The sequence below is a fragment of the Hibiscus syriacus genome, unplaced genomic scaffold (genome assembly GCF_006381635.1).
Source record: "Hibiscus syriacus cultivar Baekdansim isolate YM2019G1 unplaced genomic scaffold, ASM638163v2 tig00112407_pilon, whole genome shotgun sequence".
NCBI lineage: Eukaryota > Viridiplantae > Streptophyta > Magnoliopsida > Malvales > Malvaceae > Hibiscus > Hibiscus syriacus.
The window spans coordinates 972,362-990,409 of record NW_024063324.1 but is presented as its reverse complement, the minus strand read 5'-3'; the positions used below and the strand labels follow the sequence as shown (position 1 = coordinate 990,409).

The following is an 18,048-nucleotide window of genomic DNA, read 5'->3' as shown; positions in this document are numbered from 1 at the left end:
TTATATATATTTTTTATATACTTATTATTAATATTTGTATAGTTTTTAATTATTTCGTTTGGTTATTTCTTTATTTAAGTACCATATCCTATATATATATATATATTTCTATTATTTTTTTCATTTTTATTATTATTATATCATACTAGTTTTATTTATTTATTTTATTATTCTTTTGCCTTTATTATTATTATTTATATATATATTTTCTTTATTACTATTATTACATGTTATGTAAATTTATTATTTTGTAAATTTCATTTTATCATTTTTTTATCTTCCATTTTTATTGTTATTTTTATTATCTTCTTTATTCTATGCATTTTTTTATATATATCTTTCTTTATATTTGTTTTTGTGTCTCTTTAATTTTTATTTATCTTGCTTACATTTCCTTTGCATGTTTATTTTCTCTACTTTATTGCATTTATTTTTATTTTACTTTCTTTATTTTACTCATTTTTATCTAACACAAGTTTTGGCTTTTAAAAGGTGCATCTTCAATTAATCAGAGGTAAGTAATTTAAGATCAAATTTTACCTTTTAATTTAAAATTACAATTTTCTTAATTAAAGACAACTGGAAATTGCATAGTACCGAAAGGGCAGTTCAAGGGTGCTAACCCTTCCTTGACTGTAACCGACTCTCGAATCCGACATATCACTTGTAAGATGCAGATCAGGTAAGAAATAAGGTATCCGATCTACCTATTTGTTTTAAAATAAAAGATCGGTTGCGACTCCTAACCCATCTTTTTCAAGTCGAAACCCAGTTCCGGGACCCAACCGAAAGGCGGTTATGACAAGTTTCTTTGGCAATCACAGAACCCATCGGCGTCTTGTTCCAATATAAGGTCAAAACCAGCAAAAACAGCACCCAGAAAAGAAAAACTAACGTGAAAAATTCCCTCCATGTTCAGATTTCTTAGTTGTTTATAATAATTTTAATGCACATTTAACATATCTACACAGAAAAATAATTCGCATTTTAGTCAGATATTTTCAGATTTAGAAGAGTAGGATTCATTTTCAGCAATCAAAAGCATCAAACTACAAAGAAGAAAATTGTTGTCGGATATGCGGTGCAAATGACAAAATGAAATAGCACATGTGCGACCATAAATAAGTAAAATGGGGCTATCTTTTCGGTTGCCAGGGCAAGACCAACCCATATGTACACGGGAGGAATACAACGATAAAATAAATAAATAAATTTTCTTACATTTTTTATACAATTATTATTTTAATAATTTAACTGTATATTAAATTTATCAGTATAGTTATATTGCTGTGAATGTAAAATTTAAAATTATTAATTGATAAGATTTTTTGTTTTTTATAGAAGCCACTCATTTTATTAGAAAGATGAAATATTTACAATCATAAACATAAATTAATCATATTACTATAACATTTTCTTATAATTGTTAACACAAAAACTAATAGCTTAAAATTACAAAAGAAACATGTAGACACCCGTTTTTGTCCGGGTCTAAAAAAATAGTATTAATTATATTATTATGTTGTTATTATTATGTTATTATTATTATTATTATTATTATTAATTACTTACCTTTTTTTTGCATGCCTAAGTCACAAACATGCCACCCAAAGGCCCAATCCCGAAGCCCAATATTACAACCCAATTACAAGACCCATGATCCGATCTAGATCCAGACCCAACCCGATGATCCAGTAACCTTACCCGAACCGACCCAAGATTCAACCCAAAATGGATTACGATTTTTAAACCCTAATTCATTCAGCCGCCGCAGTTTGTTGGAGATGAACGATCCACCGACGACGCGTGTATCCCACCGTTCATCTTCCCGCACACGTATACTGCCACCGAGCATCCCATCACCGGTCGTCGTCAGCATTATGACGGAACAGTGACATAAACTGCAACAATAACCCAAAGTCAAAAGCCCATACCGATTTAAGCAAACCATATACTCCTCTGCCAACTCTAACTGCATACCTTACCTAGCCACTCATAACCCACCAAACATGCAACCATAAAGAAGAGGGAGGAGGGAACAAAGAGGACCATTCGGTGAGATCAAGAAAGAAAACCCATAGGGCATTCGAACCAAAAACCTGAAAAAATAGAGAGTCTAGAAATAAAAAAAAACACCAAAGAGAAAAGAAAAAAAAAAGAGAGAAGAAAATAGAGAGGGAGAAGTTCCATACCTCGATCGAACGCCAATGAAAACCAAGGATCGCTGGAGCCGAAGAAACCGAAGGGTTTCTTCATAGATCTATGGCATTTGAGCCATTTTTAGGCCAAACCGAGCTCGACCCACATTCACGACGAGAAGATGCTTCAAATAACATCTTCCTCTCTCTTCTCCGATGTCTGAGAACGGCGATCGTCGTCGGTCAATGGAGGTCGGTACGGTGGAGGCTCACCGAAAAATGAGATATAAAGTTTCGGATTGAAGCTCTTGAGAAAATTCTCTCTCTATCTCTCTCTCATGCAAAAAAAAAAAGGGAAAAAAGGTAAATGAGCAAGATGGCCGGTTTTAGGCTTAAGGGATGATATATATACAATACATGAAACAACGTCATTTTGAGGGGGGCGGGTTTTGTAATTTCGCGCATGGGGTAAATATCTATTTTAGTCTTTATGTTTTTGTAATATCCCTTTTTTCCATTAATATAATTATTGTATTATTCTATTTTTGGGCTCTCATTTTTCAATTTGTGTATATAAGTCACCAGTATACATGTTATGTTATTTCTATTAATGTTTGACTTTGGCTATGGTATTTGTTATAGTTTCATTTTGTCACAGATTTTGTGTGTTATGTATTTTGGTTGATGTTCGATTTTGGCTCTAAGATTTATGTATCTTTTATTTTAGTCACTGTTTGGCATTTGGTTTAATTATTGATTGGTCTTTTATGTTTCTATTTAGTTCATTTCAGTCCTTTATATTATTTATGGGTTGTTTTCACTTCTAGTACTTGTACTGTTTAATATTTGCGATTTTAGGCTCTGGTTTATTTGTAATTATTGTTTAACCCTTCGAATTTATGTTTTTGATATTATAGTCCTTCAAAGTTCTATTTTTTCTATTTTAGTACTTCAAATTTCTATTTTTCTATTTTAGTCCTTTAAGTTTCTGTTATTTTTATTTTGGTCCCTTAAAATTTCATATATATTTATTTGACTATTTATATTTAGATGTTTATTTTTTTATTGTTTTGTTTTAGTCTCTTATGAATTTACACATTTCGCATGTAACATCCTAAAAACCAGGTTAGTGACTAAATTATAAGATTTTGAAACTTCTTGTCTAATTTAGAAAAATTAGAAAGTTCATGGACTTAATTAGAATTACTTTGTGTATGATTGAATAACAAAGAATGAAGGATTGAAGGACATATTAGTCAATTGATAAGTAAATGAATTAAATATTCATTAGGGGTGCTTTATATCCACGTGGAGAAGGAAAAGGGGAGTGAAAGGAATCCATAACTTTTTTGTCTTCATTCTTCTTTCTTCTTCCACTGTGAGAGCCATAGTAAAGGTAAGAACTTTTTAGCTAATTATTCCTTGAAATTCTTGTTTGATTTTGGTTAGTGGGGTATTAAGGAAGCTTGAAAAAGCTTAAGGAATTATAGAAACTAAAAGATTAACAAGTTATTAGTGATTTAATAACATGGGTTTTTAAGTGGAATAGTGGAAAAGGAGTTAATGAATTTTGAAGATATATTTGACTTGTCATAAGTTGAGATAAGATTCTAAAGTGTTAGAAATGAATTTAAAACATGATGAAAGTTTAGTATGATTCATAGTTTCAAGAGTTATAGAGAGATATTGAAGATTATAAGGTGTTATAATGATATAAGATGGTTTGAGAGAATATAATTGAGTTTTATAGCATGAAAGGAGTTTTAAAGTGGAGTTTAAGTAAAATTTTGGTAAATTTTTGGGTTAAAGGAAGAAGTTCTGGGTTAGGGGTATCAGCACTGGATGAACAGTACATATACTATAAAACAAAAAGAGGTGATAATTAGGTGTAGGTATCGATTCTGAAGGGAACAATATCGATACCATAAGGTAAACTTTGACAAATTCTTCATATGGTATCGATACCGAAGTGGTAGTATCGGTACTAGGGGTATCGATACCAATATGTAAGTATCGATACCATTTTTATAGTGAAATTCCATAACCGAGAATAGGTATCGATACTGACGAATAGTATCGATACTATAAGCAGAGAAATATTGGTACTGTACCTGGAGTACCGATACTAGTCAAGTTAAAATTTGGAATTTAGTATTTTGTTTAGCTTATGATATCGAAGATTTATTTTAGTAATATGATTTTCGATATTTATATGGACCGTATAATTGTGTAGATATCGAGCGAAAGCAAAGTCCGGACAAGTCGAATAGTTAAGAATTTCCGAGAGAGAGTTAAGAGATTTGCTTGGACTAGTGAGGCCAAGGTGAGTTCATGTTGATTTGGATATGGTGTTTTATGGAAATAAGACTTGCGATAAGTCTATTTCCAATGTTTGATTTCATAAGTGCATAATTACAAGCATGTTATCGATATGATTGTTATGAATACATGAGTACACGTATTTGTTAAATGTATTATATGATTATATTTGTTATATGATCTATGTGAATATAAGAAATTATGTGATCTGTGTTATATGGCAATGATCTATGCGACCAACTGAGAATGTTACATGAGCTATGTGATAATAAGCTATGAGATTACATGTCTATGTGATATAAGTTATATGAATTATGATAAATGGTAAAGCCCATGTTATGTGACATGAGAGTTGAGGGTATAATTGGCATGCCAAGAGTCGAGAGTTCTACGCGGTCCTTCGGGACAATTCTACGTGGTCTTTCGGGATATTTCTACGCGGTCCTTCGGGACATCTATGTGGTCCTTTAGGACATTTTATGTGGCACTTCGGTGCATTTTATACGAGCTGTGGTAACAGTATTTGTGCACAACCTCAATACACTTGCATTTCTTTAGTTCTCATAAATGTACCATGGACAAATAAAAGATATAAAATGAATTACTATTTTCGTAATGTAATACGTTAGTATTGATTACATGTATGAAAATATGTCTTGTTGTTTGTGATTTCATGTTTGTGATTTCATGTTTCTTGTACATCATGAAATTATGTGATTGCATATGTCATTATTTTTATTTATTTATTATATGCCTCACTAAATCAATGACTTAGCGTGTGAGTGTTTCACACTTAGGATTAAAGAAGTCGGAAGGGCAAGGATAGGCAGCAAGGGCATCATAATTTTGTCAGAGATCAGATCAGAAGAATTTTAAATAGTAGGTTCTTTTGTAATTGTAAATCGTGTTGGCATGTAAATAAAGACTTGAATTGTATATGCTCTGATCGGTTTTGTACACCTTTTTAATTGAATTTATGTAAATTATATAGTTTTATTTAATATAAGTTTGAATTTTTACTATTTTATACAATCATGTGATTCGATATGTTATTGTGACATCTCGGACTCATATCCGGGTTGGATCTGGGTTGAGGATGTTACATCGCAGATCATGCATCTATTTTTATAACATTAAATAAATGTTATTTGACGTATGTGTTGTAATTATTTTATTTTTACATTTACAATAGTATTTATTCCTATATTATTTCCTTATTTAGTGATATACTATTCAAATATTTTCAAGAACAACGATTTATAGAATGGGCGTGAAAAACATATCTTGATTGAAGTGGTGCAATCCGATGCGACATTCGAACAAATGTGAACTTGAAATAAAATTGATTTTATTTTGTTAATTAATTCTTTTTATTTTAAGTTGAATAATGCAATGCATGTTACTAAATAGTGATTTATTTTATGCAAAGATTGATTTTCATTTTATATTCGATTCGTTTTTTAATCAATGAGGAGTGAATATTCTTTTATTGATAAGAAATAGTCGAGTTAGCTTTCCCGATCGAGGATTGCTAATTTTGAGATTTTTATTCGAGTTAAAGAATTTTCTCTAATTAATTAATTCGAAATAAATTAATCAATGTTAGATAAATGGATCATATTTTAATTATATATTTGATTCCTAATTTCCACCATTTACGACAACGTGTAAGCAACACATTACCAATTTTGGGAGCTGTGGGGTGCTAATCATTCCCCACGCGTAACCGACTCCCGAATCCTTTTAAATCGAATCTTTGGTAAACACGGAAAACGATTTTTTTTAAATTGTTTTAAAAGACGTTTTTAGGTATTCGACCTACCTAACCCAAATGTCATTGGTGATTCTTTTCGATTTAGTTCAACTTAATCCAAAATCACTAAAATATTTCTAAATAAAAGTCATAATTGTTTTATTAAAATAATATTTAATTATTTTATCAAAAAATAGTTATGATAAAACATACGAAGAAAAAGTCTTAAATATAATAAAAAATTAAACAAAAAATAAATATAAATAAATTTGATTATATCAATAAACAAATAAAAAAAATGAGAACTCTACTGAAAGATTACGGACTGCGTCGGCAAACGAGTAAAAAAGAAGATACCGGAGCGAGAGGTCAGAAGCCTATAGAAGCCACAAAAAAGTTAACGTAAAAAGGCCTAGATTAAGAATAAATCCCAAGGCTAGAATCATTTCTATAATAATATAACAACGTCAAAGGCTGAACCACAAATACGGAGAAGATGAAAACGTTCATTTGTAAAATACCTTTGCAGCAATAGCTTAAAAGCAAGTCTCCAGTGATGCTAAGCAAAATTAAGCCATTGCTCAGGTGAAACTTGCAGCCATTGAAGGATTTGAGACTTGTGTTCGCGAAGAACCACAGCCTCGTACCTCAAAGCCAAACAACTCTGAACCATAAGAATCAAAAGTAAATTGAATTCAGTGACGCAAAAAATAATGCATTAAACAAAAAAATAGAGCGATCAAAGAAAATCAAAGGGTTCTGTAACCTCGACAACACAGATGAATATGATAGCAAAGGCTTGAACGAAGAATTCGAGAGCGGAGAGCTGTTGATCCACAGTTCTGGCTGCAATATGGCGAATAGAGGAATAAGAGGAGAGAGATTCAGATCTGATGAACTGTTTGGTCGATCGTAGTTGAAAAAGCGATTAAACTGCATTGGAGGCGAGAACTGATTCGAGAGTGCGAAGAGAACCGTCGTTGAATCTGCCAAAACGAAAGGAAGATCATTAAACTTATCAATGAGAGATTGTGGAATAAAAGGAGAGATTGAGTGAAGATTTTCTTGTTGATTTGGGAGCGGTAAAGAGCGGTTTGCTGATGGGTTAGCTTAAACTTTAGCATAAACTACTTATTTAGTCACTCAGCAATTCTATTAATTATGTTTTGATCATCCAACTATTTTTTAAATGATATCTAAACTTATATTTTTATTCTATTTTAATCACCTGTTGTTAAAAATAAATAGAAATGCTGATCCTATTTTTTTTAATGATAACATGACATTATTTTATAATGACACGTCAATATTATCATTATTTTTTAATTAGAAGAGACCGAAATAAAATTAAAATACAAGTTTAGATATAATTTTAAAATTTAATTGGATGACGAAAGCAAAAACGTAGGACTAGGCAAAATAGATATATTCTTTTTAGAGAATATATTTGAATTTAGATCTAAGATATAAAAATATATGAAAAGATAATATAAATTCATCTTATATATTTATTTATTTAGAAATAATTATAATAATAATTTTCCATATATTATTTTTATTAGATAAAAATAATAATTTATAACTGTATTTATTTTGGATCATGTCGGGTTCGAATTTTACCTCAAAAAGTCAAGTTAGATTTGTGTTGGGCAAAACCATCCATATACTCGGATCGAATCGAATTTTGGGTGAAAGGTCCTATCTCTAGGTAGAACATCACCTTGTCGAACTAATTTATTTATTTATTTATAAATAGTTTTGATTTATATTTTTGAAGATTTGAATCACCGAGAATATTCTCAGATAAATTTGAATTTCAGCTCATTTTCATTCATATTTAAAACTCAAACATTTAAAGTTGAATCATTCATTACACGTCAAATTAGTTTCAGTTTGATCAAATATATATGGGATAATACCATCAGAAAAAAGTAAAATTTTTCGTGAATTCGCTTGGTGAGTAGAGATGCACAGAAGCCGGATTTCAATCCGATAAAAACCGATCCGATTTTTTCTCTCAACCCAAAAACTTATTTTTAAAAATACCGGATCGGATCCTAACCGGTTTGGAGGGCCGGATGGTGTAACCGGTTTCGGTTTACAAAAAAACCGGTTTTTTATCCAATTTGAAAAAAAACCGTTTTAATCCGGTAAAAAAACCGATCGTTCAATTTTTTCCCAAACCGGTTATACTATCCGGTTTTTAAATATCCGATCCGGTTAAAAAAAACCGATTTTTCTAAAATCCGATTTCGGATATTTTTTTTTAGACAAAATCGGATATTCAAATTTTTTGTACACCTCTATTGGTGAGTATGAGTATCTTATGAAAACGATGTTATTTGAAGGATGGGAAAACAAGTACATTCTTATTTAATATATCGCTTCCACAACATAAAATTTCAAGAGATTAATTACACTGGGCTTTGATATTAGATATTTGCCCGATCGGACGATGTATCTAATTGGCACATTTCCATCACCTTTGCATCTGTTATTTAAAAAGCAGCATCAACAATTCAATTGACAACATTGTGCTCAACAAAGCGATGGAGCTAAATGCGTCCATCTTTCTCGACTCCATACTAAAGATAAACTTCTTGACAGAAACCATAAGTCTACAGTTATTAGAACACAAGTTCATAGCTACATTCACCACCTTACTCATCAGAACATGGTTCAAGTAGAACATGCAGAGCATCACAAGGTGCTTGAATCCTTTGCTCGATGCTACAACAACCCAACCATCATCCAATGCCATTTCGACAATTCACGGTGCCCAACCATTTTCTTTTTATTTGCAACACGACAAACAATTCACCCCCACCCCTTAAAAACTAATTTACCGATACTAAATCCAGCCTTAATGTAATAAAATAGTTTTGGAAATATTGTCCACCAGATTAATTAGCTTGAGATCGTCACTAAACAGCACCTAAATTCCAGCATGGGATGCTAAATTCCATCATCTTTAGAAGCACATCTTCAATATAAAATGGTACCCATGCATATAAATCACAAGTTTGTTCCACCATGTTGAATGATGAGCAGACATAATGAAAGCGAATCCACTACTAAGAGTTAACCAAACAAAAGGGTAAATGTGTTATTTAGAAGAACAGGACTCACCTGCAATTATCAACCTACCTTACCAGCAAGCAATTTGGAGTTAATCCACTTGCCTCCATAAAAAAGATTCATAAACTCTATCAATCTAACGACAAGAAAGGGGGGGGGGGGGGGAACAGCTAAAAGAAAACAAAGGAGTTAGGAGAAAAAGGGGGTATTGCCCAGACAAGCGAACAACCTACCTCTTAGTCTCCAGTTCAAGAATAATCCCGTCAATGCAACACAACTAGAACCCTTAGACCACAATTCTTAGTACATAAAATTCTTGAAGCTCGATGTCTCTCAATACGGACGCGAACGGTTTCCACCATGGTTGTGCCTGTCTGGTCCAGAACCTCCATCTCTGTAACTATCCCTGCGCCTGTTGCCACCACCTCCGTACCCACCTCTACCGCCTCTGTAAAATAAAGGGGTCAATAATGCACTTTAAACAAAAACAAAATTTACTTGGACCAATAACAAGTTTACTTGGTTAAAGTTCAAGGAAGAAATAAATTTACGCAATCTTTTTTGATGTTTACTTCCAAAGTGACAGGCATAAGGGGTTACCTAACATTAACACAAGCAAACCATACAAAAAATTTTCAGGACAAGACCAGTAAAATCATAGACCATTAATGATAACAAGAGGTGGTCATTTAAGAACTTCTTGATTTCAGAAGGAAATGAAAGCAAGCAAAAACTTAAAAGCAGGAACCCAACATATATAATATTGGCCAAGTGCAAGAAAATGCTTATAGGTATTATATACTCATAAATTATATGTTAAACAAAGCATCTAAATGTAAAATAGATGAACTCAATCCAAAGAAAAGCCCTATGGGACATCTGAAACATTTTTTCTGTCATGAAAAGGCACCCAAATGAAACAGTTTTAATTTAGGTAATCGAAGGGTTAAAATGATACCCATGATCATATACTTTGGGTGCAGTCTTCTCTGCCATAGCCACGCTGATCGTATTGCCTCTCATGACATGATCTGAGAGAAGATTCGACATGGGTGAGGTGAAACATTTAAGGCAACAAACTAAATAAAGAAGTTCACAGGTATGTACCGTTAAAGAAACCGCCAGCAGAGTGAGCAGCCTGAGGATCTTCATAAGACAAAACTGCATCGCCTTTCTGGTTTCCTTTCTCATCTGTGTATATTTTAATATTCCAGGGCCACTGATCTTTATAGCCACGCTTCTGCTTAATTCTTCCAACCTAAACAAGATGTAAATTGTTAGAAATACTAGTGAGGATGCCAAAAAATTATGCAAATTAAAAACAGAACTTGCCAATGCAATCCCATATGTAAAAATGCCCAAGTCCACCAAAACACGGAACTAGAGAATAAAATGAGGTTTAAATAAAAATGATCATAAACCACAAATACCAGCTCTGAAAATAAAGCAGAAACACCAGTACAAAGTAGATGACATAATTCCCATTAGACAGCACATTGATTTGAACTTTGAAGTATAAGATTTGGCCATTACTTGTCCAATGCCACCAAAAAGGTCTTTTAATTCTTCAATAGTAACATCAGGTGGCAAATTTGATATGTATATTCTTGAGTTGTCACAAGAATCACCACAGTTTCCGTCACACTGCTTGATCTTAACTGATGTGTCAACAGGAGGACCACCATGACCACCTCCTAGATTTCGAGGACCACCAGAACCATACCCACCATCATATCGACCAGGAGCTCCCCCTCGACCACCAGTCCTCACATCACTCAAACCCTCACCACCTGCAGAGCCACCATAAGATGGAGGGTATGATGTGGGTCCACCAGTATAGCCTGTAGGTGGAGGAACAGCTTCCATTCCATAATTTGCATTTCCACCATATGCATTAGGAGCAGGTGGATAGTTTCCACCATAAGAACTGGGCGCTGGAGGAGGAACTTGACCATAGCCATCTTCTTCCCCTCCTTGACTACCTCCATAAGAACCACCTCTACTACCACCACTTCTATTATCATGATTCCCATCTCTGCCTCCATTATAGTTGTTATTCCTCCCACTATCATAACCACCTCTATCTCCCTGATTACCACCATATCCCCCACCACCACCTCTGCTATAACTACCACTACCACGTTCACCAGCAGCCGCAGCAGAGGGTGCACCGCATTTGTTACATTCAACTCTTCTTGCAAAGTTCAAATTCCCACAGCTACATAGACATGCCAATTTAAATTACACAAATCTAGACAACTTACAGTAATATCAAAATATCAGCAAACCAATGCTTTAATTTTTGACTAATTAACAATACACGGTCCATATGGAGGGGGAAAACCTCCCCCAAAAGTAAACCAAGCGCAGTGAAAAGATCCTTTACCTGGGGTTAGGGCAAAGCCAATCACCATCTCGTCCGCCTCCTCCACGGCCACCACCTCTTCCACCGCGCTCTCTTTGATAGCCTCCTCCGCCTCCTGCAGCATCAAGATCCCATTTATTAAAAGTGAGAACAAAAGCCTAAAATCGAATCGATCTCGATAAAACCAATATAAAAATGCAAGCAAATAATAGACAACAACTCTAACCCAGAGATCAACAAAAAATTACCTCGATTTGGAGAACCACCGCCATATCCTCCACCTCCTCCTCTGAAGCCACCACGGCCCCCGTGACCTCCACCTCGACCGCCTCCACCGTAGCCTCCAGAACTAGCATATCCACCACCATAAGAAGGCGGAGCAGCTTCGCCTCCGTCTTGACCGTACATCCTTTGACGATGAAAGTAGGGCTTTTTGTTTTACTTGGGTTAAATGAAATTAAAATTGAGTGACGTTGTGATATAAAAGGCCGATAAGAATTTCCCTTTCACCTTCTTTCTATGTTTAATTAAAAAAATAAGTGTTGAAATTATTTTATTTTTTTACAAAAAAATGTTAAAATATTATTTTGTTCATTTAGAGAGTTTACATTTTTCTTAAGGTAAATGTTTAATATTTTTCTAATATTATTTTAAATGTATAATATAGGAATGAAAATTTAATTCGAAATTGTTAAATTCTGATCCGATTTAATATGATAGGATCGAATTTTTTAAAAATAATTGAGGTTCGGGGAGGGTAAAAAACTGATCAAATTCGACCCGAAGTTAATAGTGTAATTTCTTCAAATAAATTTACGGATAATTATTGTAATACTCCTTTATCTATTATTATTTTTAATTAAATCTTTATTCTATATCGGGTTAGGTCGAATTTGATTAAATTTATACTTTAAAATTTTGGATCAAACCAGAATCAAGTGTAGAATATATATATTTTTTGGGTCGGTTAATCAAATATCATACCCAATTTGACATATTACTATCTCTAGTATGATACATCACAGTTATTAAAAAATTTATCAATCACCCGAAGCATGACATGGGTCATATTTTAATTTTTTTAAATTTTCACTTTAATTTATAATTTGAATATTTTTTTTAAAATCTAAAAATATGCAATCCCTTAGGATTTGTTTGGTTCACGGAATATAAGATTACCAGTGGGAATTATATTACCGGCAGGAATAAGATTACTGGGAATGTTCTATTTTGTGTTTGGTTCGTTTAGTAGGAATGTAAGATTACAATGTTTGGTTAAAGGAATAAAATATTATTGAAATGTATATTTTACCAAATTGTCCTTATTATATATTTATTTTTTAACAAGTTGAATTCTACTATAATATTATTATAATTAATTTATATATTTTCTTTAAAAAATTTAAATTCATAAAATTTATATAATTTTTTTTACAAAATTGAAAAGATAAATAGGTTTAATAAAAGGGTAAAATTTTATTTTAACCCCTGAACATCATATAAAATTCTAATTATGGACTTCTTTTGTAAATCTAAAATAGTTTAAGGATAAATTTATAATTTAACCTTCGTATATTTTTTATTATTCAACGACAGAAGAATGATATTTTTGAAAAATATTAAGGGCATTTTAGTCTAAAACGCCGGTAATCCAACAATACCTAAGGGAATGAGGTAATCACATTCCCGGTAATATACCCCCAAAATACTACTGTTGGGAATAAATGATCACTGGGGGTTGGGAATGTTTGCCAACCAAACGGGAGAATGATATTGCATTCCCCAAGTAATCCCATATTACTTGAACCAAACACCCCTTTAAAGTCTTTAATCTTAACACTAGTTATCATTGTTTGTCGTCACACTGATCTTCAATCGGTCATTTAATAACTGACCATAGTGGCAAACGTGTAACATATTTAGGTATGAAATATGATTTTTTTTATATTACTTGTCTATTTTGTTATGAGTGTCTGTTTTAAAATTTTATTTGTGTCTATTTCATATAAAATTTTTCATATATTAATTATGTGTGTTCACCCTAAAAAAATATTTTTAGATCCACCACTTACCTGCAATCATCCTTACCATTAGCCACTTCAATTTACTTTGTGTTTGGATTAGTAGTACACTTTCCTTTTGTTTCTCATCCAATTGTTGCATTTGAGAAAGAGATATATTTGGAAGGGTTTTTCTTTCAATGTAAAGGTCGTTGTGGATGGTTCTTCATCGATGTTCATGCGTTGTGCGTATCAACCATCAATATCTGAACAACAGTTCCCCCCCCCCTTAAACCCTTAAACAAAATGATTCACCAAAAATTGTATATTGATGTGTACATTTTCTTACTGGACAATAGATTCGTGGATATCAACTAAGATGATGAGAAACAAATCTATGGAGGAAAGTGAGTTTCCCATATGAATATCGTTTTTCTCGTAAATTATTTCTACAAAAAAAAGCCTCCACCTAAACAAGTTGTCTTAGTTCCGTTTCCATTAAAAAAAATCTCGAATGCTTTGCTCACATGCACCAGTTACTTCCGAAGAGCTTAAGCACAACTCGCCCAACATTCGACCAGTGTTATAATTTCTTATATCGTTAAAGAAGCTCCCAACGTCATATATGCCCCACATCTGAGCTTCCAACACCAGACAACAAACAATATTCCTCGCATAACCTACCACCTATTTGTCACTATGATCCCTAATAACTTTATCTAACACTGCACCATCATTATCGGTCTTCACTATCCTATCTATATTTAGTTTAAACCAAGTTAGGTTTGGTGCTTTCCCCTTAATGATAAGAGTATTTAACTGTCGTTGTGGCTATTAGAATTGTTGTACCATCTTTTTATATTCCCTCTGCAAGCCTCCGTAAGAGATCACTCTCTGCATAAGACCTCTTCCAATTGATGCCTCATAAGGATCATCCAAGACTAACCAAACGATCCCACGTCCGATTGTCTATAAGCTATTTTCTCTTCTGAAAGTGATGACATTACACTTCACGACCTTATCAAGATCCCCATCAAGTGAGTTCTATAACCCTTGATTTATATCATCCATTGCACTTTTATCATTGGGCTTGAAACCTTTGAAAAATCATATGGTGATCGCTTGTTTCATCAAGGCCTCATAAGAAAGCGATAAGAAACAAGTAATGTATCTGCATCTTCCGACTCTTCCTTTATCAATATCTATGTCAATTTATCTATGCCTGTCTAAGGCCATGTCTCTCTATAATTCCTAATCCAGAGAACACACCATGTCCTCGTTGAAAGGTCAAAATAGCTCGACATTCCATCGCACTAAACACAAAGTGTCACACATTTTCGTTTAAAAAAATAATTGTAATATTTTCCCCAAAATAGTCTAATAAATGCATGTAATGATCAAACAATCAAGTCTCGAGTCAAACCACTTATTGACATTCCCTTGATTAAGGGGAGGCAAAGTATTGTACCTTACTAAAGGTCCTCCATATATCATTCTTGTACATTAAGAGGACCCAAGAACATCTCTAAACCTTCAGAATCTACGAAACTCTGAAAAACATAAAGAAATGTATCCGAAAGAGGGACCTCAAATATATAACATCTCTCGAAAAATTATGATTTATTGATATGACATTCGACAGACCTGCGATATCTACCAGAGTCAAATTTATTATCACCTGGCCATATTCATCTAGCTTGCAAACATACGAGTGGTCATCATAACCCTACACCTGACACTAGTTCTAACGGTTACTATAAAATCTTTCGACCAAGACTAAAAGAAAGAGATAGAACCTATATGAAACCACCTGACCTTCACCCTTCTTCATTTTATCTCTTTATGGAGAAAAATACATTGACATCGACCAATTATCCCCATTAACTTGTTTATATTAATCCTCGTAACTTTATGCTTTCTTTTGAAATGGTTGTACTACCAAAAATCCTATGTTACCAAACGATATTTTATTTCATGAATGTTTTCTTTTAATAAAATCATTAAAAAATGCAATTTTTGTATTTTTGAGTAAAATTGTAAAATAGTAATTATATTATGGTCAAATAAGCATTTTAGTCACTAAATTTTTAAAAGTTTTAAAATGATCATTAAATTTATCAAACTATTACAAAATGGTTATTAAATTTTATAGAATTATTACAAAATGTTATTAAATTTTATCAAACTATTTCAAAATGACTATTAAATTTATCAAACTTGTACACAATGATCATTTGTAAGAGTTTGGTAAATTTAATAACCATTTTATAATCTTTGAAAGTTAAGTGACTAGAACAATCATTTAAGCATAATTCAATGATCTCTAATGTACTTTACTGAAAAAAATCCAATGAACTATATCAAAATGATATCTTTGGTTAATAAACTTTCTAATATTTATAAAGTAGTCATAAACTATGTAAAATAATTCTTAAACTTATTTAAATTTAGGGTAAAGTATAGTAATGGTCACTGAACATTTCAGAAGCTTGCATTTAGGTCCCCCAACATTTAAAACTTGCAATACAGTCCTCCAACATTTATTCCGTTTGCAATATGGTCCCCCAACTTAAACCACAGTTAGAAAATTAGGATAAATTATATAAATGGTCATTGAACTTTTCAGTCACTTGAATTTAGGTCCCCCAACTTTTAAAACTTGCAAAACAATCATCAATTTCATTCTAAACCCCAATTTCCAAAGTAATTCAATTTTATTCTAAACCCTAAATTCCAAAATACTTAAATTAAATTCAATTATGTCAAAGTTATTATTATTTAATTTCATCTTATTTCATGTGATACGTATTTTTTATATAAATATAATAGTATAATTCTTATCTGTTGAAGAAATTTTTTAATTAAAAAAGTAGTTAGGATATAAAAGAGGTTGAAAATAATTCGAATTTTAAATTTATAAAATGTTATTTTGACGTATAAATAAAAGTGTAAACTACTCGGTTGACAACTTAACTATCTAGCCCTTTTTACTTTTGTCATCGATCTTTTAAATTTATCAATCATACCACATAATTATTTAACTGTTTCAACTAAGCCACTAGTCGTTACCAATTGATAAAAATGATGATGTGGTAGTTAAAAGGAATTGACATTATTATACATTCAGTCTTTATTATTTATATAATCAATTTGGTCCTAAATTAAATAAAATTAAATAAATTAATTATTTAATTAGGATCTGACATGTGTTAGCACATGATCATGACACGTGTCATTGGTGACACGTGTTACCACCTAATTATTTATATATGCTATCAATTTGGTCCTAAATTAAATAAAATTTAATAAATTAATCATTTAATCAGGATCTGACATGTGTTAACACATGATCATGATATGTGTTATTGGTGACACATGTCACCTCCTAATTAGAAGAAAATTAAGTTACAAAGAAGTAAAATTTGGGTCTTGGGCAAACTCAAACCTGAGTCACGCAAATGAAAGATATAGGGTGGAGCCACTAAGCTAACACCATCGTTTGTGTTAAGAGATATACAATAATACATATACTAATAGTATGACCAATGCCAGAAAAAAAAAAGAATATAATGTAAAATGGAAATAATGAGATTTGAACTTCGGCAAAAAATTTGAAAGCAATAAATGATGGGAAAATATTATATTTTTTACAATAAAAAATATTATATTTGATAAATTGTTTGATAGATTTAATATATTTTTTAAATATTAGTTGATACAATATTTTAAAAGAATAAATTTAAGATTTATATATTTTAAACTAAATTTAATAATTATATTTTTCATATTTATAATTCATGATTATATATATAATCTTAAGTTGAGTATTTCTAATATAATTAATAATTTTAATTTCTTATTAAAATAAAATATTCAAAAAATATAAATGATTCATACATTAATATATGAATATTTTTTATTTATACATCTAAATAAATATACATTTATATAAATATATTTTTATTCGTTGTGTCTGTACCTTGAACTCTTTCTTCAAGCCTATATTACCTTAAATTGAAGTATTTTAGAATTTAATTGAAGTATTTTAGAATTTAGGGTTTAGAATAAAATTGAATTACTTTGGAAATTGGGGTTTAGAATGAAATTGATGACTGTTTTGCAAGTTTTAAAAGTTGGGGGACCGAAATTCAAGTGACTGAAAAGTTCAATGACCGTTTATATAATTTATCCTAATTTTCTAACTGTGGTTTAAGTTGGGGGACCATATTGCAAACGGAATAAATGTTGGGGGACTGTATTGCAAGTTTTAAATGTTGGGGGACCTAAATGCAAGTTTCAGAAATGTTCAGTGACCATTACTATACTTTACCCTTAAATTTATTACTATTTTATAATATGAAGGGACGATTTTACAACATTTAATCATTTATTGAC

General features: G+C 31.7%; 1 protein-coding gene across 1 annotated transcript; it reads right to left on the bottom strand.

The window, feature by feature from the left end:
* Positions 1 to 9,291: 9,291 nt before the first annotated feature.
* LOC120179175 (transcription initiation factor TFIID subunit 15b-like) lies at positions 9,292 to 12,110 on the bottom strand. The gene is made up of 6 exons (XM_039184845.1): positions 11,902 to 12,110; positions 11,675 to 11,768; positions 10,822 to 11,506; positions 10,396 to 10,546; positions 10,247 to 10,319; positions 9,292 to 9,736 (listed from the first exon to the last, which is right to left on the bottom strand). The coding sequence occupies exons 1-6, from the start codon at positions 12,059 to 12,061 to the stop codon at positions 9,622 to 9,624; spliced, it is 1,278 nt and encodes a 425-aa protein (XP_039040776.1). The 5' UTR covers positions 12,062 to 12,110; the 3' UTR covers positions 9,292 to 9,621.
* Between the last annotated feature and the right edge of the window lie 5,938 nt (positions 12,111 to 18,048).

Excerpts from the sequence above, each read along its gene's own strand:
- LOC120179175 (XM_039184845.1), bottom strand. The coding sequence starts at position 12,061 with ATGTACGGTCAAGACGGAGGCGAAGCTGCTCCGCCTTCTTATGGTGGT. Across the intron at positions 10,547-10,821 it reads TTTTTGGTGGCATTGGACAA|GTTGGAAGAATTAAGCAGAA; the intron begins GTAATGGCCAAA and ends CATCTTGTTTAG. Across the intron at positions 9,737-10,246 it reads CCCAAAGTATATGATCATGG|AGGCGGTAGAGGTGGGTACG; the intron begins GTATCATTTTAA and ends TTTATTTTACAG.